This window comes from Thunnus thynnus, chromosome 21 (assembly GCF_963924715.1).
Source record: "Thunnus thynnus chromosome 21, fThuThy2.1, whole genome shotgun sequence".
In the NCBI taxonomy this organism is placed as follows: Eukaryota; Metazoa; Chordata; class Actinopteri; order Scombriformes; family Scombridae; genus Thunnus; species Thunnus thynnus.
In genome coordinates this window covers 26,765,475-26,791,644 of record NC_089537.1, presented here as the reverse complement: position 1 = coordinate 26,791,644, position 26,170 = coordinate 26,765,475, and the positions used below count along the sequence as shown (strand labels likewise).

The following is a 26,170-nucleotide window of genomic DNA, read 5'->3' as shown; positions in this document are numbered from 1 at the left end:
ATGTGTATATTAATGTAAGAATATGCAATCTGTATGTGTAGATACATAAGTAGGTGTACACCGATAAGGCATAACATTAAAACCACCTGCCTAATATTGTGTGGGTCCCCGTTGTGCCACCAAAACAGCTATGACCTGTTTTTTTGAAGAATGGTGTCCCTCAGCCTTGGCATTGATTCTACTGTATCTGGAACTCTTCTGGAGGGATGAACACCATTCTTCAAAAAGATATTCCCTCATTTGGTGTTTTGATGATGGTGGTGGAGAGTGCTGTCTAAAACGTCAGTCCTAAATCTCCTGTGTTCAATTGGGTTGAGATCTGGTGACTGTGAAGGTCATAGCATATGATTCACATCATTTTCATACTCATCAAACCATTCAGTGACCCCTCATGTGAATTGGCGCATTGTCATCCTGGAAGAAACCACTCCTATCAGGATAGAAATGTTTCATCATAGGATGAAGATGATGACTCAGAACAACATTGTATTGATTTGCAGTGATCCTTCCCTCTAAGGGGACAAGTGGACCCAAACCATGCCAGCAAAATGCCCCCCACAGCATAACAGAGCCACTGGATCCCCTCACTGTGGGGGTCAAGCATTCAGACCTGTACCAGTTTTTCCTTTAAATTGTTACTGTCTGTATGTACTTTTACTTAAGATTTTGAATGCAAGACTTTTACTTGAAATTGAACATTTTGATCATCATCATTGTCATCATTGTGGTATTGACATATATACTCAAGTAAAGGATCTGAGTACTTCTTTCATCCACTGTCAGTCAGAAGTGTGAAAGATTAATTGATACTGTAAAAATAATAATTGCAGTCCAATTACATTGTTGCGACATGCATAAGATATGTGTATATATATATACACACACACACACACACACACACACACACACACACACACACACACACACATATATATATATATATATATATATATATATATATATATATATATATATATATATATATCCATTTCAAACTGGAGAACACATCTGGTCCACCAGGGGGTGATGTGGTCTGTTCTTAGGGGGAAAAAGTAGAAGAAGAAATGGTATGAGCTCCCAGAATGCCGTGGTTGAACTGTAGCGACCCGAGGAACACACCAAACCGGTCGTTGTGTCAGAAACATGGCGGCCTTTAGTAAGTATGTGACTGCGAAAAACTCCTCCATAGCAGGCGGTATTTTGCTGGTTTTATACCTGCTGAGAAGAAGAAGACGGACGCCCAGGCAGGACGGGTAAGTGAGGCAGCAGTATGGATTGTTAAGGTTTGCTTTGAAGCGGAACAAACACAGCTGTCAGGATGCTAACTAGCACCTGCTAAGTTAGCGCCCCATTCTGACAGGTGACAGCGACCCGCTGACACTCCTGAAATCACCCCCATCTTTTTGAGGAGGCGGCTGCATATTCTGCGCTTTTCGGCCTCCTTGCTAACTGATACCGACCAGCTCTAATCCCACTATAATGACCAAACAACGAATGTCTTTGTGCTCCGAAAACTCACGTTGATAGAGTGACTCATGTGCTGCATGCACACATAAGCAGCCGATTTGTGTAGTTTCAGCAAACTTAACTAGTTGTCATGTCTTTGTATTGAGACGTCGATGGTTGTCATAGTTATTTAAATATCTCACATTGCTCTCTAAAAAAGAGCAATTGATAAGCCAAACCCAATCTCTGATAATGGCCAGTTGAAGTGGATCTTATCAGCCAAATCTGATAAAATAGCACTTTTCCAAATTTTTATCAAGCACTAAATCCGGTATAATGATATCGAATGCTAAGTAAATGCTATAAGCTTTAGTTTAAGATCACATTAAAAGTGGAATTCAAGAGAGAAAAGAGAAGCTTACTGCTCACTGTTCCTGAACCTGTTGCATTTAACATATTTGTTAAACCTCATTGTCAATACTGACTTCCATCACGATGATGAGAGGACTTCATATCCAGTGTGTTTTTAGTCTTCATGAAGGAGCACAGGGTTATTCTCTGGCATTTGTCCGTCCAGTCATTTCCAAATTAGTTAGGTTCGTTATTCTCTAATGCCCGCTGATTGTTTCGGAATCATATTAAATGTAAGTGACATCATGTATCCAACTGGATCCCCAAGTAGATTAATGGTTGCATAACCTCATACATTTGTTATTACAGAATATGTTTGTACTCTTTGGTATATTTGAACCCAGAATACATTTCCTGGCAGTGAAATACACGCACTAAAAATACAGATATATTATTTCCTCTAATAGTGACAGGGGCTTTTATTTACCTCAACTTCAGAGGGTACCAGGGCTTTATTGAAGCATGTATATATAAAATATGTATATTAGAGTGAGGCCTTTATTTCTAATTCCCTTTGATAAGTATATTCACTTCATTCAACTTCATTACTGTTATTCCACTTACTCTTGTCAACATGCAAGAGAACAAGCAAAACGGGACACACAAGTATTAACATTGCCCCGAAGCGCTCAACACTCCACAGAGTATCTGTTAGATGTTGATCATATATTCAGTGTGAATGTATCTGCAAATAGGTCGGCTGTGAACATTTTCAGAAATGTTTAACATGAATATTTAGTCTGATATGTTGCTAGACGATAGTTGAATGTGAAGAAACAGTGTAGGGAGAAAAGGTTGAATCAGCACACAGGGAGAAGTTGAAACAGAACCATAGGCGCGAGCACCAGCAATGACATGTTGTACACTGATTTTCAAAATGGTAGAATTTCATAATGGAAACTATTTTGATAAAAAATTATACAACTGTAATTATCATAGTTGTTGTCTGGCTGGTGATGCTTAGGTGGTGTTCGGACCGACATTAGCTTTGTGTGAAAAAACGGGGAAAGGCACTGCACTGGCCAATCACATACATGCAGGCCCACATTCCTGGTGGATTACTTTATAACATGAGCGCTGTGTTTCTGATGTGTTGATGTGACATGCACATACCTCATATTGTTTTAGGGTGGGAAAGCATTTTAGCATAATTTTATTGTATAACATTAGGTGTGGACAATATGGATCAGATCCTCTATCCTGAAGATGAAGGTTTAAGTCACGTTGCCCAAGCCTATGTAGCATAATAAACACGTTTAAATCATTTGATGGCAGTATGATACCACCCAGCCCAACTTACACCATGGCTATAGAAATGCAAAAGTGACTCCTAGCTATCCATTTACAAATGGATATGCTAGTGCTGACATTTTTGATTATTTATGTGTCGCTCACACTTCCATGATAGAAGTCTAATGTCTTTAATTCAGCGGTATAACCCGTCTGATTTAAATATTGTTCCTTCTTTGCAGTAGAAAAGGAGGCCCAGATCTTGTACTGAACACTGAGGTATGTCTTATATTCATGTTAGAGTGTCCAAAGTGTATAAAGTTTCCATAAAATATGTCATGAATAGTTAGCTGTAGTTGTATTACAACTCGTCTTTGTTATGTCTCTTCATATAGAAAGATGGCAGAAAAGACCGTGCAGCAGTGGACAAGGTTTTCTTCCTCCGAATCCTCCGGATTGTGCGAATCATGGTACCTCGCTTTTTCTGCATGGAGGTATGACATCAAACTGCTGTTGGACTGTTGGTCTTTACTGTGTGTTTTATGTCTGTGGTAGTCCAGATGTTAAAGCTTATCAGTGCAGGAAAGGTAGACTGAGAACAGAGTCTTCAGTGAATTAGGAGACATCAAACTTTTAAAATGAACAATGTTTACATGTTCATAAATTCTGGATTTTTCAATGAACAATAATTTAAAAATCCAGAGTAAGGAGTACATTTTGTTTTTAAGAATTTTGAACAAGGTAGTTAAACTAAAGATCCTTTATATTTGGTTATTAAAGAAAGATGTCAAAAACTTCTTAAACTTCTGAAATTAGTATAAAAAATAAGTAAGCAACAACAAATACAGCTAGAATATAAATAATACCCAACTATGTAAAGATTAATCCTAAAATATTTTTAAAATTGAACATTGAATTAAGTAGAGTGTGTGAGCAAGCCTAGATTATGACAAGATAGATCTTCGGATATTTACTTTTCAGCTGAAGGTTTTCTTGCATTGTGAATAATGTTATAATTCCATCTGGTTTAGCAGTGGCGGTCAGAAGGTCTGCTTTAAAAGTCTACTTTAGAAGATGGATCATAAAATATTTTATATTGTGTTGGTTAAAAAAAATGAATTTGGTAACCGTGAGTTAGAAATTTGGGAAAATATTATTCAAAATGTCATAAACTAGCTGTAAAGACAGCAGAGCCCTTTGACACAGATATATCAGTTCCAAAAGCCAAGGTCACAGTCACATGGCTCCTCTGGTTCAATTCAGCCTTATCTGATCAGTCCAGGAGATATGAGCAGAATCAAGGACAGGACGATGATGGACTTGATGATCTGCAGTGTTTTTACATGTTCTATTAACTATTCTCTTGACCACAGACTGGCTGTCTCATCCTTATTGCTGTCATGTTGGTGGCAAGGACCTACTGTGATGTATGGATGATCCAGAATGGCACCATGATCGAAAGGTCAGACCCTGCCTTTTATGCTTGGATTTATATTTAAAGTTTAAGAGACATATTTTCAAATTCATGACCTTAGGAGTATGTTGTGGGTTTTATATTGTCACCATGTAGCAGTCATGACACCCCTCTCAGTCCTTTTTGTCCACGCTTGCAGTTTTAATGTTGGAGCACATCTGTTGCCATCTGTCAAGGTATTCCAGGACCCTAAACAATAAAAGCCACTTCACTAACTCTAATACCCTTTTTACACCAATATTAGTGCGTATATGCAGATTTTTTAAACGCAGGTCAACCTGCTAAAAATAGGATATCGACTCTTTTCATATCGCCAGTAGACGAGTTTGTCTCTCTGTTGTTTTTTTTCTGATGTGTCATATTCAGCATCACAGCTAGCAGTTAGTGATGATGGCTAGCATCATTAGCATATCCATGCTGTGATGTGTGGAGCCCATAGACTGTATTAAAATGAGGTGACAGACAGGTGACAGGTGTGTTTATGGTGTTTGTGTGCCCTGAAAGGTGTCACAGCTGACCAACTGTTAGCCTAGCATGCTAATACTACATAAACATATGAATAAGACCTTATGTTTACGTATGGTTTCTCTGTAATAACAAAGCATGTATTACTTGCATAAACATATGGATGAAACCATATGTTTACAGACATGCGCAGATAGAAACAGATGAAAGAGCAGCCGGAAAAGGGGTGAAAATTTTCCTGTCTAGCCAGGATGTTTACATCACTGCCGATCAGAGCTGGAGATGATAAATATCCAAGACTACTGCAGAGTCATTTGAAACGGGTATGAATGCCGATTTGACCCTTTCCCACTTTAGACAAGAGTCAGATGTTAGTGGGTGTTGGTGGGTTTTTTTGTAAAGGGGCTTAAATGTAACCCTTTTCAACATCCAAAAGGCTGGAGCCCGATGAGCTTAGAGCTCTGACAGGTTCATATTGGCTAAGAAGGTCAGAGAGGAAAAGAAGTAACAGAATCCAAAGCAAAGACCTAAGAAATATGATCAGATGTGTTCTTTCTTATTAGGACTTTACTAGAGGTATTAAGAGTCCTACCAACACAGGATTTTTAACAAAGATAAAGGTTTTGATATTTGCGGATTTAAACAATCCAGTAACAATATATTAATTTTTTTAACAGAAGTAAACATTTATGATGAGGATCCCTTACATTTAGTTATTGAGTTCTAACCAATTAATTATAAATTATAATTTGCTAGTAGGCAAGTACGTTCTTATAGATAGAAACAAATAAGACAATGGGTATTGGGCTAAATAGATTTTTGATGCCCAAGGACTATTTCCTTTTCATGTATTCATTTATCCTGTTTATCCATTTACCAGTACTTAATTGTATTTCTATCTATACAGTGCAAGCTACACAAGAGCATTTTCCAACCACTGCTCATGTCAACAGATTCAAAATACAGTTTAAACCCCATCTTTAACAATGCATTAAACTGATACAGTGACTGAGGGAAGGAGGGGGGCGCGGATGTTGTCTGAATCATTTCTCGCTGTCATTTACTTCTCTCAGTGTGCAGACTTTTATTTCTAGTGTTTTTCAGCCTAATAATCCCTTTGTTAATACCAGTTCTGGCCAGATGTTTTGTTATGTGATAATCAGACATTAGCTGAGGAGATTAGTAACTCTGAAAAGGCGCTGTGTCTGAGTTTAAAACTTTTGAGATAAACTACTGGTATAATTTATATGGTGAAAATTAGATGTGTGTTTCCACTGCACCGACTGTAACTGTACTGTTGGCAGAATGAGTATAACGCTACACGTTAACAACTCATAAGCTGTCTTCAATCTACTACCATTTCATTAGCTGGCATCGTGGCTAACCTGGGAACTAATTATAAACAGATAAACTGTAAGCATATGTTCTATAGTGTCTTCCAGCCTTATACTGATAAGAGAGGGAACAATAGGGACGCTGTTCATTTACTCGCTAGAACTGTCGGACTGTTTCATAATTAAACATAAAACCAAATTTTTCAACAGGCTTTACACCACTCAACTGCTGTGCTGTTGAGGTGATAAAATAGCTCAAACCCACATATTTGGCTTTTTTTTAAATTTCTTGTTACTTATTGGCCATCATAAACATTGATCCCAATTTGCATTTAAGAGTCAAAGCAGCGAAACTGGTGGAAACCCATTGTTTTTTTTTTCTCATTCTTCTTTTTATTATTATTATTATTGTTATTATTATTATTATTATTATTATTTTTGTCTCTCTGCTTAAAGACCTAGGAACAAAAAAAAATTGGCTGGTGAGTGGCAAATTCCATTCACTGCTCATGCACACGTTTACCTTTTCAATTATCTCAAAAATGGCTTGGCCTAGAGTCAAAATTCTTCACTCATTTTAATCTCTTAATTCATCTGCATCTTTGCTCCAGTGGTCTTCTGCTCTAAAAATTTTGTGACTTTTTCTCAAAATCCTATTTTCGACATATTGTCAGAAACCACTGGGCCAATTGTCCCGAAACTTTGTCAGGATCATCCACAGAATTCACTGATCTTCAGTTGTTGAGGAAATTTTGATAGGTCAGTCCATTTCTATTATACAAGCCAATCAGTTTTTATCAAAATAGGTAAGTACAGTAGATGCCTTGTATTTCGCCAACGTATTGCGTAATTTTCACCAAACTTAACATGTTAGGTCTTTATGACATTCTATGGATGGTCCCCAAGTTTCATACCAATAAACCACTAGGAGGTGCCACAAATGTCAAAAGTTTATAATTATCCACCCAGATTTGAGTTAAATTTTTTCCACGTTCTATGGTCATGTTGTATAAGTTTGCTCATGATTGGCGAAATTTTTTCAGCACATCCATAGATGTCTGACAGAAGTTTTCCTCACTGCAACCTATGGTCAATTCAGAATTTTTTCAAAATATGCAACATCAGTTAACCTATATAAGCTAATCTATATCTCCACAAGTCTTCATTCAAATGCTACCAAAATCGAGACAGACATTCTTTAGATACTAGACACCACATGTTTCAAATTGGTGTTCAGATGTGTCAGAGTCTGCATTGATATTGTCTTATTGTAATTTGTACTGTAAGCACATTTTCTGTTTCCTCCAATTTTTGATACACCTCAGAAAAGCAGGTTGGTGTGTGTGATTTTTTTTTTTTTTTTTTTTTTTCAGAATTGTATCCCCAACAGTCAATTGTAGTGTTTTTTTTTTAAGTTTAAACTGACAAAAATGCTCATGTTTGGCCTGTGTCATTCTGTCCCCTCAAAATGTGAGAAGGCACATGACAAACCATGTCCTCAGTGGCTCACAGTGAAAGTCTCCCCACCTCAGATTACAAAGGTCCTGGGTTCATGTCCCAGGGTGATCAAACCAAATTTTATTACTGTTTTTGCAACATATTGGCCATAATTTATGATATTGGTTTCAGAAAGCTAGCAGATTCATTGTTCAGCTCATTGTTCACCCATATAATTTTTTCTCTTTGTAAGTAGCATCTGTAATTGGCTTTCAATAACCTGATCATACAGGTTTTTAGTCAGTCAAAATGTTTGAAATGTTAGATGTTGAAGCCAATGCAGCTGAAACAGACATGTTATGTTTTTGCTTTTTTTCTGATGTAAGATTGTAATGAAAATGGGTGGGGTCCCACCATGCATTGCTGTTTGATTCATTTGCAGGAACTGATGACTTTGTTTTGACTCTCCACAGCGGTATTATAAGCAGAGACATCAGTCTATTCAAGAAGCACTTTTATTCCTACATATCAGTCATACCAGGGGTAACTGTCCATCACACGGTTCTCATAGAAGTGAAACCCAGCTTCAAACCACTAACACTGTGGTTTTAACATCTTGCTTTGTAATAGTGTTGTGTTGTGCTTTTTCATCACCTACTGTCTGAGGTCCACATTTCCCTCCAAGCCATAACACTGACCTGTGGGTTTTATCAGGTGGTAAAATTAATATTACGGCATACATTTACTGGACATTTTCCACATGGAATTCCATTCAATTTATGTGTCTGCTACATTAGTGAACAACCTATCTCAGGAATGAGATAGGTCCTCTGTCCAATTAAATCATGAAACTAAATTTGGATACAACCTTATGTCCCTTACATTGGCCTATATAGCAGAAAAAAAACAAAGTGACATAACTTATCAGTTTGAAAGCTTAAACATTCAATACAGTTGTATAACAGTGTATTTAATAGAATATGCATAAGACAGCCTAAAGTTTGCTGTTAACTGAAAATTTCTCAACCATGTTATTCCAAAGGTTACAGGTCCTGATCACAAACAGCGGCCTCACAGATATGAGAGTCTAGTTTGAACCAGTCTCAATGACCTTAATGTGCAGATGTAAGACTGCTGTATATCAGTAGTCAGAAGCACTGAATACATGTAAGTAGTGAGTAAAGGCAGTGTTAGACCACTAAAACAGATGCTATATTGGCTTTAATAACTATGAACTGGTTCTGCTGAAGTACATTTAAATGTATTAATTATATTTATCAATTTATAAATGAGATTATGACGCATAGAAAACTGAAATGTATATGCATGAGCATGAATACAAAGACCCTTCACTCAGTCCTTTGGAGTAGTACTAATGGGTACAATTGGTATCTAATAACTGAAGGATTAAGGATCTTATGTCTGTGATCAGTTTTCTGAAAAATGGCAGGCTTGTTTCAGTGAGTGTCACAGAAGAGTATGTTTGTATATAATCAGCATAGATAACAAAAGTATGGACCCTTATAATAACATGGAAACGCATAAATTGAATGTTATTCATGTGTTCATCTCTGTCAGGACTCCACTGTACTGTCTGTTACGTATCAGTAAAACAATTCACACTCTATTACAAGTTCAAGCAAAGCTGCATTGGCTCCACAAGACAAGGAAATTCAGTTTATCAGGCCTCAGTATTTGTCCCACTGACCCTCTTGGCAATGTTTGCTCATCTCTGTGCATGTTGTGGTTTGCAGTGCAATTATCGGTCGCTCAACAAAAGATTTCAAGACCTTCTTGTTCAGCTTTATCAAATTCATGCCACTTGTAAGTGTGTTTTTTGTTAATTTTTATTTTTGTCACACTCAAGTGTGATCTTACATCTCCAGATGTACTATACATATATTATTCTTTAACACATGAGTAGTTCAGTGTCAGTTCATTTTCTTAAAAGTAAACAGAGGAGACCTGATATCAAAACACTAACATTTCTGTCTTCTACTGTGTAATTGCTAATTTCCTGGTGATAGCTGATTGTACTCATCGTATCATTTCATGCACTTATAAAAACCCCCACTATCATTTAGCATGAATATTCTTTTGCTAACATGAGCAGTCTGTCACTGTTCTGCATATGTACTGTTGTATGCCTCAATGTTAAAGGGTAAGGCCTGTGATATTCTATATGTATATATATCAACAAATCCCATGAAAAGACCAAAACAAAGACAAAAAAGACAAAAAAGTTTTTCTGCCTCTCAGTACAATACTTTCTGGCTTCTCCAGTCTGTGCTTCTCACCTTAAAGACCACTGGTTCCTACTGAAAATGTAAATCTTTAAAAATGTAGGAATGATTACATTTGTTGGACTATTTTCAGTGGCAGATTAATCCACATTTGGTGCTCAAGTGAGTATTTGTGGCAGCAGGACGGTGCAGCAGTGTGGCTCACTGACGTGTGATATGACACGGAAGAATAAGATACACACACAATACTTGATATTGGGATCAATTCATATTTGTTTGTTTTTTACATTAAGAAAAACACAGATTATCACCAGCCTAATTCTTTAAATTGTGAATTTGCACTGCACTTGTAAAATCATACTACTCTGCTTTTGCATGTTTTCTTCATTCTATATCCTATGCTTGTAATTGTGGGAAAAAATCAGCATGAATGCTCTGAATTCTAAAACCCTGTCACTTGTACAGCTATACTGAAGCAAAGAGCCCATAGTGAGAGATGGATACAAGTATGTGATGTGTGACATTCCAGATAGCCTTGGTGAACAACTTCTTGAAGTTGGGCCTGAATGAGCTGAAGCTGCGGTTCCGTGAGAGGCTCACAAAGCACCTGTATGACCAGTACCTGCAGTAAGTACTTCAGCAGTATTAAAGCTGCTTTCACATCATAGGAGATCCTCTGTTAACCATTTAATCTTTTAAACAAACAAAACCTAACATTCTCTGGTTCCAGCTTTTCAAATGTGATGATTTGCTGCTTTCCTCAGTTTTGATGGACATTTTAAACAATTTTGATCAAACGATTAAAAATAATCAACTCTTCAACTGGTGCAAATTGAGAGAAAAGAAGCAAGCAGTCCTCCAAGAGAAGCCAACGATGCACCTTCCTTGTCAAAACATTACCCACAATGCAACTTGCCAACAGTTCAGTCGGAGACAGGGGTGCTGTTGGTGGCTAACGTAGCTTCTTTGAGTCTTCACTCTGTGTTCTGGTTCTTCAGAGGTTTCACCTACTACAAAATGGGTAACTTGGACAACCGGATAGCCAATGCAGACCAGCTTCTGACACAGGACGTGGAGAAATTCTGCAACAGCATGGTGGAACTCTACTCCAACCTCAGCAAGGTACCAAACTTCGTTGGCTTTGTTGGATTAATAGATTGAAGTGCTTTGCAGGTTTGTCATAGAAAGAAACAAGCTTCAGTGGTATCACCACTCAAGCTCTCTGCCAGGCAGATTAACGACAAATTTCACTCTCACTGTGTAGATGAGGTGTGTTCTATTTCGACATATAAGATTGAGAGGTTACATGGGGTCTTTGCCTACACCTTCCAGCTGCTGGTGCATTGTACCAGATCTGCCCAGCAGCCCAAAATCTGCAACCCAGATTTTGATGCCCAGGAACAATAGACTATACAGCCCCAACATCATGAGGATATGACCACTCATGTCTCCTGCTGCCTTGGAAATAAGCAGTGCTGCCAAGCAGTAAGAGTGGAGGGTAAAGCAAAAAACTGGTAGGCTACCTAGCCCAGCAGATTTTGCTGGCCCAGGAACAGTGGTACCTGATGTTTTTCCCCTTCCTGTAGATCTAGATTTCAAAGTGCTCCTCATTATTGTCACATAATTGATATTATAAGCAATATATACTAAACTGTGAGTTTGTACAGTTCCGTCCTCAATTATTTTTCAGAAAATCTAAGAGTATTTGGAAATCTGTCTGTCCTCTTTCTGTCCTGCAGCCTCTGTTGGATATTGGTCTGTACATCTTCAAGCTGACAAGTGCCATCGGTGCTCAGGTAAGCAGGTTACCTTCTGCATGTGTACTTTTTAGATCAGACTGATCAGAGCTGTAAACTCTACCATGAGGGAGTACAAAGACGTTACTAGGAGGAGGGGAGGACATTTCTCTGTTTGATAACGTTAAAAGTAAAGTTTTACTAAAGTATATAAATATATATGTGTGTGTGTATATATATATATATATATATATATATATATACGGTCTGGAGTAAAGCAGCCATCCTCCTGATAAATCCTGAGCTCATTATGTTGAGCAGCGCAGCGAAAACTAAAACCTGTAGTTATAGAAAATAGAGGACGTCAGTTGAGTAAGTGGTCCTTCAATGTGGTCCAGGACTCATTGCGTTTACTCTACTAAATGAATGTGGCCACATGCGGCCCAGACCACCTCCGAATGTGCTCTGAGTGATGGCATCTCAATCCTTCCTCAATGCGTCTTGGGTGCGTTTACACCTGTATTTAAAGCTGTCCACTTGTGATTGACTCACCCGAGACGCATGTCAATACCAGGTGTAAACAGGGCCCATGCTAAACAGAGCTCTCATTTTGTCTACGTCCCTTTCCCTACCTAGGGGCCAGCAATCATGATGTCCTACCTGCTGATCTCGGGTCTCTTCCTGACCAGACTGAGGAGGCCCATAGGCAAGATGACAGTCATGGAGCAGCGCTACGAGGGAGAGTACCGCTACATCAACTCTCGTCTCATCACCAACAGGTAAACACACCCAACAACTGCTCTGATGTAATTCTTTCATTGCACAGCTGTTTAGTACAACACTACATTGATATTTTTTTCTTTCTCTTTAGTGAGGAGATTGCATTCTACAATGGGAACATGAGGGAAAAACAGACCATTCACACCACATTCAAGAAACTGGTGTGTAACAGTTTGACATAATGTGTGTTGATTGAGTCCACAAAGGCACTACATCAGTATTTTCAGTAGAATGACCAGCTACAGTTACGGCTACATTTGATGCTTTTATGGACTTTGAAAGCAGTTTGAAATGTTGCCTGATAGAGATATAAATGTACAACAACAGCTCTGTGTACACCAGCTACATGAGAAAAGACACATCAGGTACATTTTACTCTTTTGAAAGGAACAGATATTTTTTAAAAGTGTCAGATATCTTTGGCAGGGTTGCTCAAATTCATTCTACACACGTGAACCTCCAGAATGTAAACATTTTTATTTCTTCTTCCAGGTGGACCACTTGCATAACTTCATCTTCTTTCGGTTCTCCATGGGATTTGTGGACAGCATAATTGCCAAGTGTAAGTAGATTTTTATTTTTTTATTTTGAGTGACAATATTTAGGTCATCTCCCAGACATTTATTAATTTGTCTTGTACCAAATGTAAGCAGAAAGAAAAACCAAATCACTCCACTTTTACAATAATGTTGGGACAAAAAAAAATGAGCAAACAAAAGCATAAAAATAAATATACCAATGAAGACACACAAAACACTTTAATAAATGAAAAAAAAGACAATACACAAAGATAGTAGTATAATAGTGTTTTTTTCTACACAACCTCAGGTTTTCCTTAAATTACAGAATGTTTTTTATATGGAATAAAGAAGCCAGTACCATAACTGGTATAAAACAGCATTTTACGTGTTACGATAGCAAGGGGTTCCATATTGATTGCAAATAAAACTGGTGAGAGACAACATCCTTGTCTCTATATTCATTTTCTCATAGCCTCAAATCTCCAGTCAAAAACATGAGTTGTTCTGTGTGTTCATTCTCTTGCTCTTATGTGTCCACATACTGTTCCTCTGCAGACCTGGCTACTGTGGTGGGCTATCTGGTGGTTAGCCGGCCGTTCCTAAACCTGTCCCACCCCCGACACCTGCAAAGCACACACTCTGAGCTGCTAGAGGTCAGAGAAAGCACACACAAACACATGCAGAACCCTGAAGTAACATCATTTAAAAATACCTGCTTTGTCAAAATTCTAATTCTAATATTTCTGTGGTTATTGGTGGCGATTAAAACGTGAAACTTAAAAATAGATCTTTTGTGGAAAGCAGTGCAGTGTATCCCTTAAGTATCTACAGGTTGATTTTCATAGTACACAGCAGTAAGGCAGTTTTGCAGTAATGTTTTGAGACTGTGAGGTTGTATTGATGTGATTGGACCTGTTAGGACTACTACCAGAGTGGGAGAATGCTCCTGCGGATGTCCCAGGCCCTGGGCAGGATTGTACTGGCTGGCCGAGAGATGACCCGACTCTCAGGGTGAGTGTTATAGAATAGTACAAAAAGGTTAACATAAAAATACATAAAAAAATCATGAAATCATATAGGTGATATTAGTCTTAGCTCCATAGATGCGTTAGTCCAGAGTTGGAACGTGCTGATGATATTCAGGAGTAGCCAGTTCAATGGGATAAAAAAATCTTTTATTTTATTTCTCCTCAGAAGTTTTTGTAATACTTTTGCAGGTCATTCCCTTCACAGTAGATTAGAAATAAATGAAAAGAAAAATCTGCTACATTGATACACAACCGCAGATCCAACCCAGAATACTGTCAAAACCTGAGAGCTGCAGTTCCTCACACTTCCCAAAATTGAACTCTGTCTGGAAACAGTTCTTCCCAAAATTCATTCTTAAACATCAACAGTTTAATAACTCAGATAATGAGAAACTAAACATTTGACTGGGGTAAATGAAAGGCATTGACAGGCAGAGACAAACTGTCTGATAGAATCAGACTGACCTGCTGCTTCTACATCAGGCCTCAGATTGATTGATTGATTTGTAGTCATTTTCGTTTTTCGATTTAGGACTTATTTTGCAGCTGAAGTCTTGTGCTGTGATGAAAGGGATGCTGTAATGTTACTAGGTCTGACCTAGTAAGATTGCTGTCCTGACTTCTATGTAAAAGTGACGACGGTGCTTACGCAGACATGAGCCCAAAATGCTACATTTCCACATTAATGTAAAGTGGTGTCAGTCTGAAAAGGGCTTTGGAAAAAACAAAAAAAAAAAAACAAGGTCAAAACCAAGTATTAATGCTGTTTTAATGCTGTTGTTCATCGTTTGTGATGTGAGAACGTCAGGGAAATAAAAGCCTTGCGTCCTAGTATTAGTTCAGTTATAAAATCCCTGCCGGCTGCTGTCAGCGCTGTCAGCTGGAGAGTCGATCATACTGGACGGTAGAGACGCTGGCACATGTCTTTATAAACAGGAGTTCAGCCGACTTTGCTACATTTAACACTGGAGCTGAGAGCATCAAAGTTCGTGCTGCTGTCCTCCACTTCCATCATCTCACACAGATTCATTTTGAAAGAGCAGCAGCTAACGGAGGAATTCCAACACTTTGCTGGCTGACCGGTGATGTAACTCCATCACTCACTCAGGCACTCACTCAAGGACAGCCATGGTTATAGGGCTGGTCCCTGGCCGGTCCAGCCCAAAACAGCAGCAGATGCAGCAAGGTAGCAAGGGAACAAAGAAAATGATCTCACCTTCCAGATGAGACAGAGCTAGGATCTCCTCTGATTATTTCAAAAGTGTCTGATCAGATCTTTTGATTCTTGCGTATGTCCCCCCACAGATTCACAGCTCGTATCACTGAACTGATGAAAGTCCTGAAGGAGCTGAACTCTGGCAAATATGAGCGCACCATGGTCTCTCACCAGGAGAAGGGTATGCATGACTGCAAAGAAATATGTCATAGAAATGAGTTCTCATCTCAGAGCTGAGCAATGACTTACATTCATTGAGTTTTGGTTCATTTCTTTTACCTTTTAGAATCTGATACTGCAGAGAAACTTGCTCTGGTACCAGGAAGTGGTCAAATTATCAACAGAGATAACATCATCAAGTAGGTCTCTCATTCTTGAATGGAATATACATTGTCTTGTTTTTTTTTACCTCAGTTATTTTCATGTGCTCAGCTTTTAATGAACATTTTTTTAATTTGTAGATTTGACAGTACCCCACTAGCAACACCGAATGGAGACATCCTGATCAGAGACCTCACATTTGAGGTAAAGCTTTGACCTTTCATTGCCATACAGTATTAGGCTAACTGAATAAATGAATGATTTGAATGAACAAATAAACGAGCAATTTGTTTGAACTTGTTTTTATCATACATGCATTATTTTGCATGATTTGATGAGATAAATTGAGTGAGACAAGTGTATCTCTGTAGTAGTGGACTCCAACATGTCATTGTGTCCTTGTTCTATGAAGGTGAGTTCTGGCACCAATGTTCTAGTGTGTGGACCAAACGGATGTGGCAAGAGCTCACTGTTCAGAGTGCTCGGAGAGGTGAGAAACTCTGTTAAGTGATGTACATACATTGATAACGTTTTTTTCTTTGGTACTGGTAAAAAATGATGCATGTTTTTTTTTAAGCTGTGGCCGCTGTTTGGAGGACAGCTGACAAAACCAGAGAGAGGGAAGCTCTTCTATGTTCCACAGGTAAAAAAAAAAGCATCTCAACGCTCTCCTCTGTAGGCCTTGTTTTCTGTTCCACCACTAATGACTGAAAACCTCCCCAGTACCAGCTATGTTCCAGCTTTTAGCAGCAACTGGCTGCAATCAGGAAAATTGAACTTGACAAAGCAAATTGTTATCCAGTTTCCTGGTGAATGATTGATCCTGGATTTGTAACGACAATAAATATTTCACTTTGATAACAATATACTGGTTGATAATTGTGACAGATATAATATGTACTGAGACAGGACATTTACTGATTATAACTCAAGATCATAGTAACAGTGAACCTCACTGGAGGTTATACCACTATTACCGTTTTTATAAATGATACAATATTATTATATTACACATAAAAACACAAACACAATATATCATTTCATTATGAAAAATAAAGAATAGAATTACAGCCACTTACAGATTAATGTACTACAATTTCTTTTTGCATATTATCCAACATTTATGTTGATTATTTTAGAAAAAACACAATATATACTCACTGAATGAATATAGGTGGAAGTCCACTAACATACAAATTAAATATTGCAACAATCAGACACTGCTGGCAAGAATAAAACCACAAGGTTTATGGTAGCATACTTGTGCTGGATGTTTAGGAGTAATGTCTGTCACAGTTCTGTTCAAACATGCTCAATTCAACAACTCAAAGAAAATTAAAAAAAAATTGAACATAGCTACAATGTAAGAATTTAAATAATTAAAGTGTCCATATTCTGAGATATGCAGTTTGAGTTTGATTGGACTGTGTGTTTGTCCAGAGACCCTACATGACTTTGGGTTCTCTGAGGGACCAAGTCATTTACCCTGACACTCTTGAAGAACAGAGGAGGAAAGGTATCTCTGATCAGGTAGGACACAACACACTCTCACACACACAAATCCAACCTCTCTTTCACTTGCATTCTCTGTGTGTGTCTCTGATTACGTGCCTTATCCTCTTTGTGTGTGTGTGTGTGTGTGTACCCAGGTGTTGAAGGAGTACCTGGACAATGTTCAGCTGGGTCACATCCTGGACAGGGAGGGCAGCTGGGACGCGGTCCAGGACTGGATGGATGTGCTCAGTGGAGGGGAGAAGCAGAGGATGGCTGTAAGGACTCACTCATTCCCTGTCACTAGGCTTTACTGGAAACATGACACAGTTGACCCAGTATTTGCTACAAAGTCATTTACATCACACAATCAAGGGCTTGATTTCGCCACTGATCTCCCAATTTGATTCAATTTCAATTCACATAGTCCAGAATTGATTTAATTCGATTCTCATCCCAGTTACTTCAGATAAATACTAACATTTCATAAAGCACTTATCAATTATTCATGGGAACTTAAATGACTTAACATTACAGGCTGAACTGTAAACACATTTCCTGGTTATAAAACTATGGACCAAGGATTTTTTTCTTGAGCAAATGCAAAAAGACTAAAACATGATATGTGGTTTAGTCTATGATTATATTTGTTACAGTTGAACGAGAATGCTAAAATACCTGCACCTCTTGCAAGGGTTTCATCATTATGCATATTTAAAAAAAAAAAAAGCTATCCCATACAGCCACACCGTACCTGCTGTTTCAACTTCATGATCAGTATGAGTACAGACAGCAGAAACTGAAAGTCTGCTCACTGATTCATCAGCACTGTTTGTTTTTGCATTTGTGTTGACAAGACGTCAGTCTGATATCTTCAAACATCTGCTAGCTAGCGTTAGCTCCCCATTAGGGAATTTACGGACTGTCACAGTTCCGTAAACTGTTGTGGGTCCACAGACTGTAACTATTGACACCATCGTTTACAGGATGCACAGTTTTGCTGGGTAAAGGCACAAATGCAAAGTTTGATCTCTGGATTTCAAGAATTGATATTGGATCATTCAAATAAGAATAGCAATTACTTTTTTTTCTGTTTCTTTTTTTTGTTTAATCCATCCCGACAAAAAACAAACATCCATCCATTTTCTTGGGCATTTTCTGCCTAGTGACAGTGGAGAGATCAAGGGGAAGAGAGATGGGGAGGGGGCAAGATAAAACAAAGGTCACCTGCTGGATTCGAACAGCGGATGTTGCGATTATGTGGCATGCGTGTTAACCAATAGGATACTGGGGCACGCCCCATCTATCCATTTTCTAAACTGATTGTCCTGTGCAAGGTGGCAAGGCATTGTCCCAGCACACATTGACGAGGGTCAGGCTATACCTTGGACAGGTCATCAGTTGATCATACAAACAGTGACGGTGGCTGAACCACTGATCAAGTCATGGCATTCAGATGAAACTGTCTATCAAGCCAGTGGAACCAGCCACTGTAGTTTAGCATGAGCAGGTACAATGTAGATATAAGACCACTGAATGTCTGCTCTTTGCTTTGGGTGAAAATAGAATTCAAAGGCAGCTCACAGTGCGTTAGGTCAGGGTTAGATTAATGAAGGCACAGCCTGATACCCACTGCAGGGCCTAAAGACAGGTCAAAACATCATTTAACAAGAATATTGGCCTTTGAAAGGAATGTTCACCCAACTTCCTGCACATTTCATAATGTGCATTGATAACTGTCACAGGGCACACATAAATTTCAACTCAGGCTGTGTTCAGACCGACATTAGCTCTGCTTCATAAAATGCAGCCCTCTCATTCATTCAGCTCCTGCACAAAAATAAATAAAAATTCAATCTCAGGGGCATTCATTATAAAAGTTTTCAGTAGCTCAGCATTTGCTGTAACTCAGTGTCATCAAGCAAAGCCTTCATATGTTTAATGCTTTGTAACAAGAATAGTGTCATTACTATTTACCTCTCAATCATTGAGACAGAGTATGAAATTATATTTACTTTGATCATTATCCAGAGTGATTCAATCCTGTCTCCATGCAGAAAGACAGGGTAGATTTAAAACCAAGACCTTCTCTCTGTGAGGTGTCAGTGCTAACCCCAGTCCCTGTTGTGCCCTCCACAATAGTGACCTGTAACAGATAATACTATTGTTGGGCCTCATACCACATGCATGAGACAAAAGCAGGCCTGCACGCAGTCACAAAGCCTGATAACAAAGACAAGCGCCAAGTCAGACAAAAGGAGTCCAAACAGGCTTCAACTCCCATCATGCTTTGCTCAATTCACACTTCTAATCCACTAGAGTCAAACTCGGCTCCCGCTGGATAAGACCCGCCGGAAACCACGGGGATTTCCCCTCCACGGCCTTGATGTCACTGAGAGTAGAAACACCAGAGGTAGCCCCCAAACTGTGCTTCCAGCTGTTTGCCCGGCTAACGTAAGGAAGTAACACCCGTACGCACGTAGCTGGAACTAGGCTGCACAATCTCAACTTCGCTGGACAAGTAGAGATTTTCTCTGTGTTCAACCAAGCATGTTACCAGATCCAAAGAAGACCGCTGTGCAACCCAGCACTCTCCCACTTCTCCTGCAGAAGAAGGCAAAGGATAAACTCTGTGTCCCACTCCCCCTTTAAGTGAGTCGACTCCGCTGTTCCATTCACAACTCCGCAAAGGATCAGCTGCCATGAAAACCACAGACAGAGCGAGAGGACGGCCCTGTCATCACCGAGCCCACCCCGAAAGATGGACTGAAACACACCTTACTCGCTTCCGTAAGAGATCAAAGTAAGAGGCTTATGTCTGGGCAGAGATAGGATACTAAAGTGTGTGTTATTTTTAGCTTTGTTGCTGTTGTTGTTGTTGTGAAGTTAACGGACCGGTGAGTCCGGTTGTTGTTGTTGCTGAGAATACTGTGAAAGTATTATTGTTGTTTGCTGCTTGTTTGCTTGTGTTTATCACACTAAACTGCTGGGAGCACTTCTTGCCAGGGTGTGAGTAGCAGGCCTTAGTGATTTTATTGTTAGAGACACGTGTTAAGCTGGCAGACGCCATCAGCCTTTGTCTCCGTTCAAATCTCACGGTCACCTCCTCTGACCCCAACTCTTGCATGATGTATTCCCTCCACATGGGTCACATCTGCCATATTGCTCCTCCCCCTCCTCTCTTGCACACACATACATATCTACATGTGCCATATGCTTGCTTGTTGTTTATACCTGCTTGTGTTGGATGATAGATGTTTGTTGACTGAAGTGCTATTGATTGTAAATTGATTGATTGACATTTTTAAAGTGAAAACCCCCTTTGTGGTTATTGGTCCCTGACCTCAGGGTGCTGCCCCGTAACTATTAATTCATAGTAATAATTGGATTGATTTTTAATAATTACTAATTATTTTTGATAATTATTACTTATTGCTAATAACCAAACCTGCTCCTAACTGAGTCCCAACACTATTTATTGTACTATTTACAGTGTGTTTGTATATTGGAAACAAGCCTCAAATCCAAAACAAAAAGCCTCTTAGAGCAGTGATTCTAAAAATCTTTTTTTTATTATTGTTGTTTAATTACATTTTTTTTAATGGAGCAGTGGGTTGATGAATCATAATGAGATCATTGATCCATTGTTCTGGTAAACTGTGGCCTGTTCTTTTTCTGTTAATCATGTCACAATAACAGTCTGCTATTGGTTATTTTTATAGTCAAACTAGGCAGGTTTGAACATGTTAAAGAACACTGTGGACCATACTTTATTCTTAAGTCCTTAGCCCATTTCGCTTTGTAATGTTTCTGGTGTCAGCAAATGATGAAGATGTGTCTGTTTCTATATAGATGGCCAGACTGTTCTACCACAAGCCCCAGTTTGCCATTCTGGATGAGTGCACCAGTGCCGTGAGTGTGGATGTGGAGGATTATATCTACAGCCACTGCAGGACGGTATGACCCAACCACACATCATACAGGCTCATACTGTACATCTCTGAGAAACACCATCTTAGTTAGTCTCAGCCTCACATCTGCAGTCACTCTTTGACAGGATCAGTGACTGGTGTACAGATCACACCAACGTTTTTATTTCCACTCGGCAGGTTAACTATCACCCATTGTTGTTTTTACTTCTTCTCTGCTTTTGCATGAGGACTGGCTCTCTGTCTGTTGTTGTTCAGTGAAACCAACAGACAAACAAAAGCAAGATGCTTCTGGCAGCTGCAGTCAACACAATGAAACAAACCTAACACACGCACAGTAGAACCCAGCACACAAAGTCATGTAGAGCCCAGTTGAGGCTGCCACAGTTTATAAGAGTCTCTGTTTATGATCATTAAATTGACTCTGTGTCTACATCCATTAGATATGAATAGTTTTTGAAAGGTTTCTGTCTTGTTGGTATAGAGCTCAGTAGTAATTGTGTTGTCTTTGATCCACAGGTGGGTATCACCTTGTTCACCGTGTCCCACAGAAAGTCTCTGTGGAAGCACCACGAGGTAAGGACTGAATGTCATCCATGACTTCAAAGAAAGTCCTCACATTCACACAGCCACATTTCCTGCTCTCTCTCTACAGGCTGTTATTGTTGTTGCCACAAAAGTTTCCTGCTTTGAGCAGATTTTTCTTTTAGTTTAAAGTGTAGTTTTTGCGTGTAAACAACTATGAAAACATTTTTTTTGGACAGATGATGCATTCTGAACAGATCCGACAAACATCAAGATTTTTGCAGTAATATTCGCCCCTCCCCCGAGCTAACACTGATTAACACAATTTACCACACCACCACTTCTCAGACTCATAGCTCAGCAGAAATACACACACACACACACCTCACAGATCTTGGCTTATAATCATCAGATTCAGACAACTTCTTGATTATCAGAAGTAGTCCAAGTCATTGTTGTGTGTACAGTGCGAACAGGAACCACCAGCGTTCAAAGCAGCAGGACTGTTCATGATGCAGATATGACAGAATATAAACCAACAGGCTATTGATCAGAGGTGTAGATAGTTTTAAGTTCAATACTCAGCAAGTTTCATTCTGAATATCTCCCCGTCAGTTTTCACCTTTAGTGGTTCAGTGCTAGAGAAAGCTTAACTGATGTTCCACATGAGTTATTCTTACCTCATGATGATTCAATAGTGAAGCCTGGCACCGTGTGTGACTGTACAGTAGATGAAAAACTGAGGAGATGAAGTCAGAGACCATCTTAAAGGTTGATGCAAATAAGCCGAGGAGGCCTCTTGGATTTTTGTGAAGTGCGTACTGTTTTGTAATTTTTTTTTCATTGACACATCAAACCAAAGTTATTTTCATCTAAGCTTCTTCCCATTATAAACACAACCTCCAATTTTTAAAGAAAATCATGCAAAATAAGCCAATGCAATTCTGATTCATATTTTTCCACTAATCTCCCTCTCTTCTATTTCCACCCAGGTGTTTAACAGTTTCACAGCTTTTATTTGTTATCAGTTTAGACAATACTCTACGTTAGATTACAACAGGGCTGCCTCTAAATGTCTATTTTTAAAAGCATTAGTTGAGAAAACTCCAGTTCCAACCTCACTTTTTTCTGCTACCTCATTATACACAGAACACGGTTGTACAAACCCTGTCTTGTGTCTTTGTTAGCCAAACAAAAGGCATCAATCCAGAGTGTCATTACTCATAGCCTCCTCCCGGCTGCTGCTCCTTACTTTCTTACTGACATTATATTTCATCTGTCATTTCATCTGTCATTTCAGTATTACCTCCACATGGACGGGAGAGGAAACTACGAGTTCAAGCCCATCACAGAGGAGACTGTGGAGTTTGGCTCGTAACTGACTCCTGGTTCTAGTTGCAAATGCACTGCTCTAATAAAACCAGTCCATTAATTCTTTGCACTCAAGACAGAAGGTATATCTAAAACTAGAAATGTTTTTAATCATTTGTAACTCTCAGCTTTGTTTCCTGTATGTTTTCTGTTATTTAAAGCATCACTTTAGTCCTGTCTAATCATGCATTTGTTGAGTGTGATTGTAAAAAAACTTGTAATTTATATTGCCAACTTCTAGGTTGTGTTTTACACATGCAAGAGATCTGTAAGAGAAGGTGGAAGTGTAGTGTACTATTTTAACCATCTCTGCACATGTGGTTATAGTAACAGAGGTTAGCCCGTAGAATTAAGCTAGATATAACAGTGGTTGTTGAGGCATATTGTCCCATACTAAACTGTGTCCTGCACAGAAAAATAATGATGCACACACAACATGATGCTTCTTAGATAAGCACTCACACAAGTGATGCTCCTGGCGGCCTTGTAAGTTCTCATTAACTTTCCACAGCAGACACATGCTGAGCAGCTGAGGGTGCTAATCATTTTCAGGTCTGTTCACATCAATTTCTTAAAATACCAAATTAACTTTTTTTTTTTTTCTTTGCGAAAGGAAGAAAACTTAAATTATCAATCCATTCATTCATGCCTTTTTTTTCTCAAGGCCAGATAATGAGAAAAGCCATTGGATTATCCATGAAGTAAGGAAAACTTATCCTAACATAATGAGACATGGACATCATTGTCACCAGAAAACAAGTATAATATCTCCAGAAATCCTTGGAATCAATATCTTAGGAAAAGAGGCTTTAAACTGAAACTGAGCTGTGATCACATGACATAGGGCCTAAAAATAGCTGCACTGTAACTACTGGATAAACTGATCACTGGAACTCAGTGAACTTGTTCAAAGCCAACTCCAGACTGAGCTGGCCGACATGAAGGTTTTTGAAATGTTTACAGTGTAACATGGCAGCAAGCCTCTAGTATGAGCAATCTGGTGAATGAGTCGCCCTCTTTTCTCTGAGTGTGCTGCAAGGTAACCCCACTCCATAACCATCACTGTCTTGTATAGCTAGACAGAACAGGAACACTTCAGTCATTCAGAACATTGTTGAAAATATGAACTCACCAGAGAGAAGGGGAAAAAAATCTTGACCAAAAAATGACTTAGCCTGATGCACATGTGCATATTTCCAATGATGTCAGAACAGCTCACATTAAATCAAAGATGGTGCGAGATTTCCTCCTCACTTAAAAACTGGATTGCTGCCTATCAGCATTGCCCTCAGTGCTGCCACTGGTGTTGAAGATATTTTACAACAATACTGGCGTAGAAGCATTGACTGTTGCAAGGCAGACCTCTGCCACTTGTGGAAGTGCTCCACTCCAGTGATCTTCCTGTAATGCATTTTATGAATGCCTGAATACGTAAAACGTTAACGTGTGTGATGGCCATCCAGGACCCTGATATGTAGTATGATGATGCTGCATCAGGTGTAGCTGCCAGTGTGCTGTTCACAGCATTGAAACAGCAATTTTTGGACCAAAATCTGTTCACATCAATGGAATCAGTGTGATTCACTAACAAAGAGTTCAACTTTAATGAACATGTGAATTGGCAAAGTTGACCAACTGCTAACAATCATAGCAGTGCCATACCAGAAAGAAAGAAATCATGTTGCTTCATCCAGTTCATGAAGCCCTGCTCCACAGTTGTGATACAGCATTATCTGCTGTCAAAAGACAGCAGTTGATTCAATAAGCTCTCTTAAATGAACTCTGTTCATTTTTCACATGGCTAGCAATTGAGCTAGCGACCCTCACAAGTAGACACGATCTCACCAAGCTCCCAGCACCACCTTTTCTATTGTCACAGTGCCACAGCTACAAAGTGAGGGACTGGCTGATGATTAAACATTTTAATTAGTGATGTAACTGAATAAACACAGCCAGGTAGAAGGCTCTAATAAAGAGGGCCCCCTTCTGAGTTTATTTTTAGTTCCAACAATTAATTCGTTCTTCAAACATACATTTTTAAGATGCTTTCTTCTCCCCTGTTGTGTTTTAAATGAAAGTTGTCAGATTGTAGTGGTTAGTGTCAACTCCATTCTGTTCTTGCCAGGTTGAGCTGTAATTCATGAAACATAAGGCTGTCAGTAAGGAAACAGAACACAATGAAATCTGATATTCCCTAGTTGCTCAGCTGCATTTGACTACTTCTCCTCTGGCTTGTTTATCATGTTACCTGGAACATGGGATTCATATTGATTGAACAGTAAATAATAATTATTATTAAACATGTTTTCTTCTTATTATAAACTCATTATGGACTTTTTCCGTTAATTAAATTCTGTTAAAAATGTTATGTTTCCTGGGTGGTGGTATGAAGAGTTCTTCCTAAATTTTGGATAATTATCTTGATCTATGAAGCTGGGGACTGGATCTAAAGTGCAGTGATGGCTTCTCTCAGTTGATCACAGGTACATGAACATGCAGATTTCCCCAGCCTGTCTGTTCAACACCTTTCTCTTCTGTCAATCTGATGTATTGTCACTTTTTTTGGAAAATGTAAAGAAGCCTCACCTCTACTCATGGTTTTATATTGATAATAATACTGTTATGATCTCACTCTGCATTCAAAAATAAACTATAGGAGTAATTAATTTTCAGAAAGAGGTCGTCTTTTGTCTTTGACAAATGTCAGTGGGTTGTGTATGTGTGTGAGAGAGAGAAAGTGAACTAATGTGCTCTGCAAGTTTCAATGAATGACTTTTTTTGGTTGACATCTAACTCGCTCTTCTGTTAGCTTTGTTGCACCTGACATGGTGTTAACATAGTTATTTTTACATGGACACCGGTCACATCACGTAATTCCCAGTTCAGCTCTGCCTACTTTCAACCTGAGGATAGGTTTAATCAGCTAAAATATCTGAAAACACATGTGTGGATGTGCATGGTCTTTAAACCTCTGGTGACCATTAGAATCTGCTGCTGATTGCATGGAAATATAGCAGTGCTTCTTATGATATAAATGATATGATATCTGTTATTGTAGCTGAGCTAAAACAAACAAACCATGGTGACCAGAGGTGTGAGGAATAAGGATTCATATGTTGCACTGATGCATTTCTGCTAACTAATGACATCAGTCTGTTAAAAGAAACAAATTAAGATACTCTGACCCTGGTAATAATCAATATGAAACACAT

At 38.8% G+C, this 26,170-nt stretch overlaps 1 protein-coding gene across 4 annotated transcripts; it reads left to right on the top strand.

Annotated features, from left to right (window-relative positions):
- The first annotated feature begins 1,086 nt into the window (after nucleotides 1-1,086).
- On the top strand, nucleotides 1,087-25,624 carry abcd3a (ATP-binding cassette, sub-family D (ALD), member 3a). 4 transcript variants are annotated; one of them, XM_067578845.1, is made up of 23 exons: nucleotides 1,087-1,253; nucleotides 3,333-3,366; nucleotides 3,483-3,581; nucleotides 4,461-4,549; nucleotides 9,552-9,621; nucleotides 10,570-10,667; nucleotides 11,039-11,162; nucleotides 11,780-11,836; nucleotides 12,413-12,555; nucleotides 12,648-12,717; nucleotides 13,049-13,118; nucleotides 13,633-13,730; nucleotides 13,997-14,088; nucleotides 15,411-15,502; nucleotides 15,608-15,680; nucleotides 15,783-15,846; nucleotides 16,055-16,132; nucleotides 16,220-16,285; nucleotides 17,083-17,172; nucleotides 17,292-17,411; nucleotides 20,986-21,090; nucleotides 21,582-21,638; nucleotides 22,888-25,624. In XM_067578845.1, the coding sequence occupies exons 1-23, from the start codon at nucleotides 1,144-1,146 to the stop codon at nucleotides 22,963-22,965; spliced, it is 1,977 nt and encodes a 658-aa protein (XP_067434946.1). In that variant the 5' UTR covers nucleotides 1,087-1,143; the 3' UTR covers nucleotides 22,966-25,624. The 4 variants fall into 4 exon arrangements, with proteins under 4 accessions (XP_067434946.1, XP_067434944.1, XP_067434945.1 ...); XM_067578843.1 differs by having other exon boundaries at nucleotides 3,330-3,366; XM_067578844.1 differs by lacking the exon at nucleotides 9,552-9,621 and adding an exon at nucleotides 8,271-8,340 and having other exon boundaries at nucleotides 3,330-3,366.
- Nucleotides 25,625-26,170: the final 546 nt, after the last annotated feature.

Coding starts and splice junctions, on each gene's coding strand:
- abcd3a (XM_067578843.1), top strand. CDS start 1,144: ATGGCGGCCTTTAGTAAGTATGTGACTGCGAAAAACTCCTCCATAGCA. Junction 3,367..3,482: donor ATCTTGTACTGAACACTGAG/GTATGTCTTATA, acceptor CTCTTCATATAG/AAAGATGGCAGAAAAGACCG. Junction 13,119..13,632: donor GGACAGCATAATTGCCAAGT/GTAAGTAGATTT, acceptor GTTCCTCTGCAG/ACCTGGCTACTGTGGTGGGC.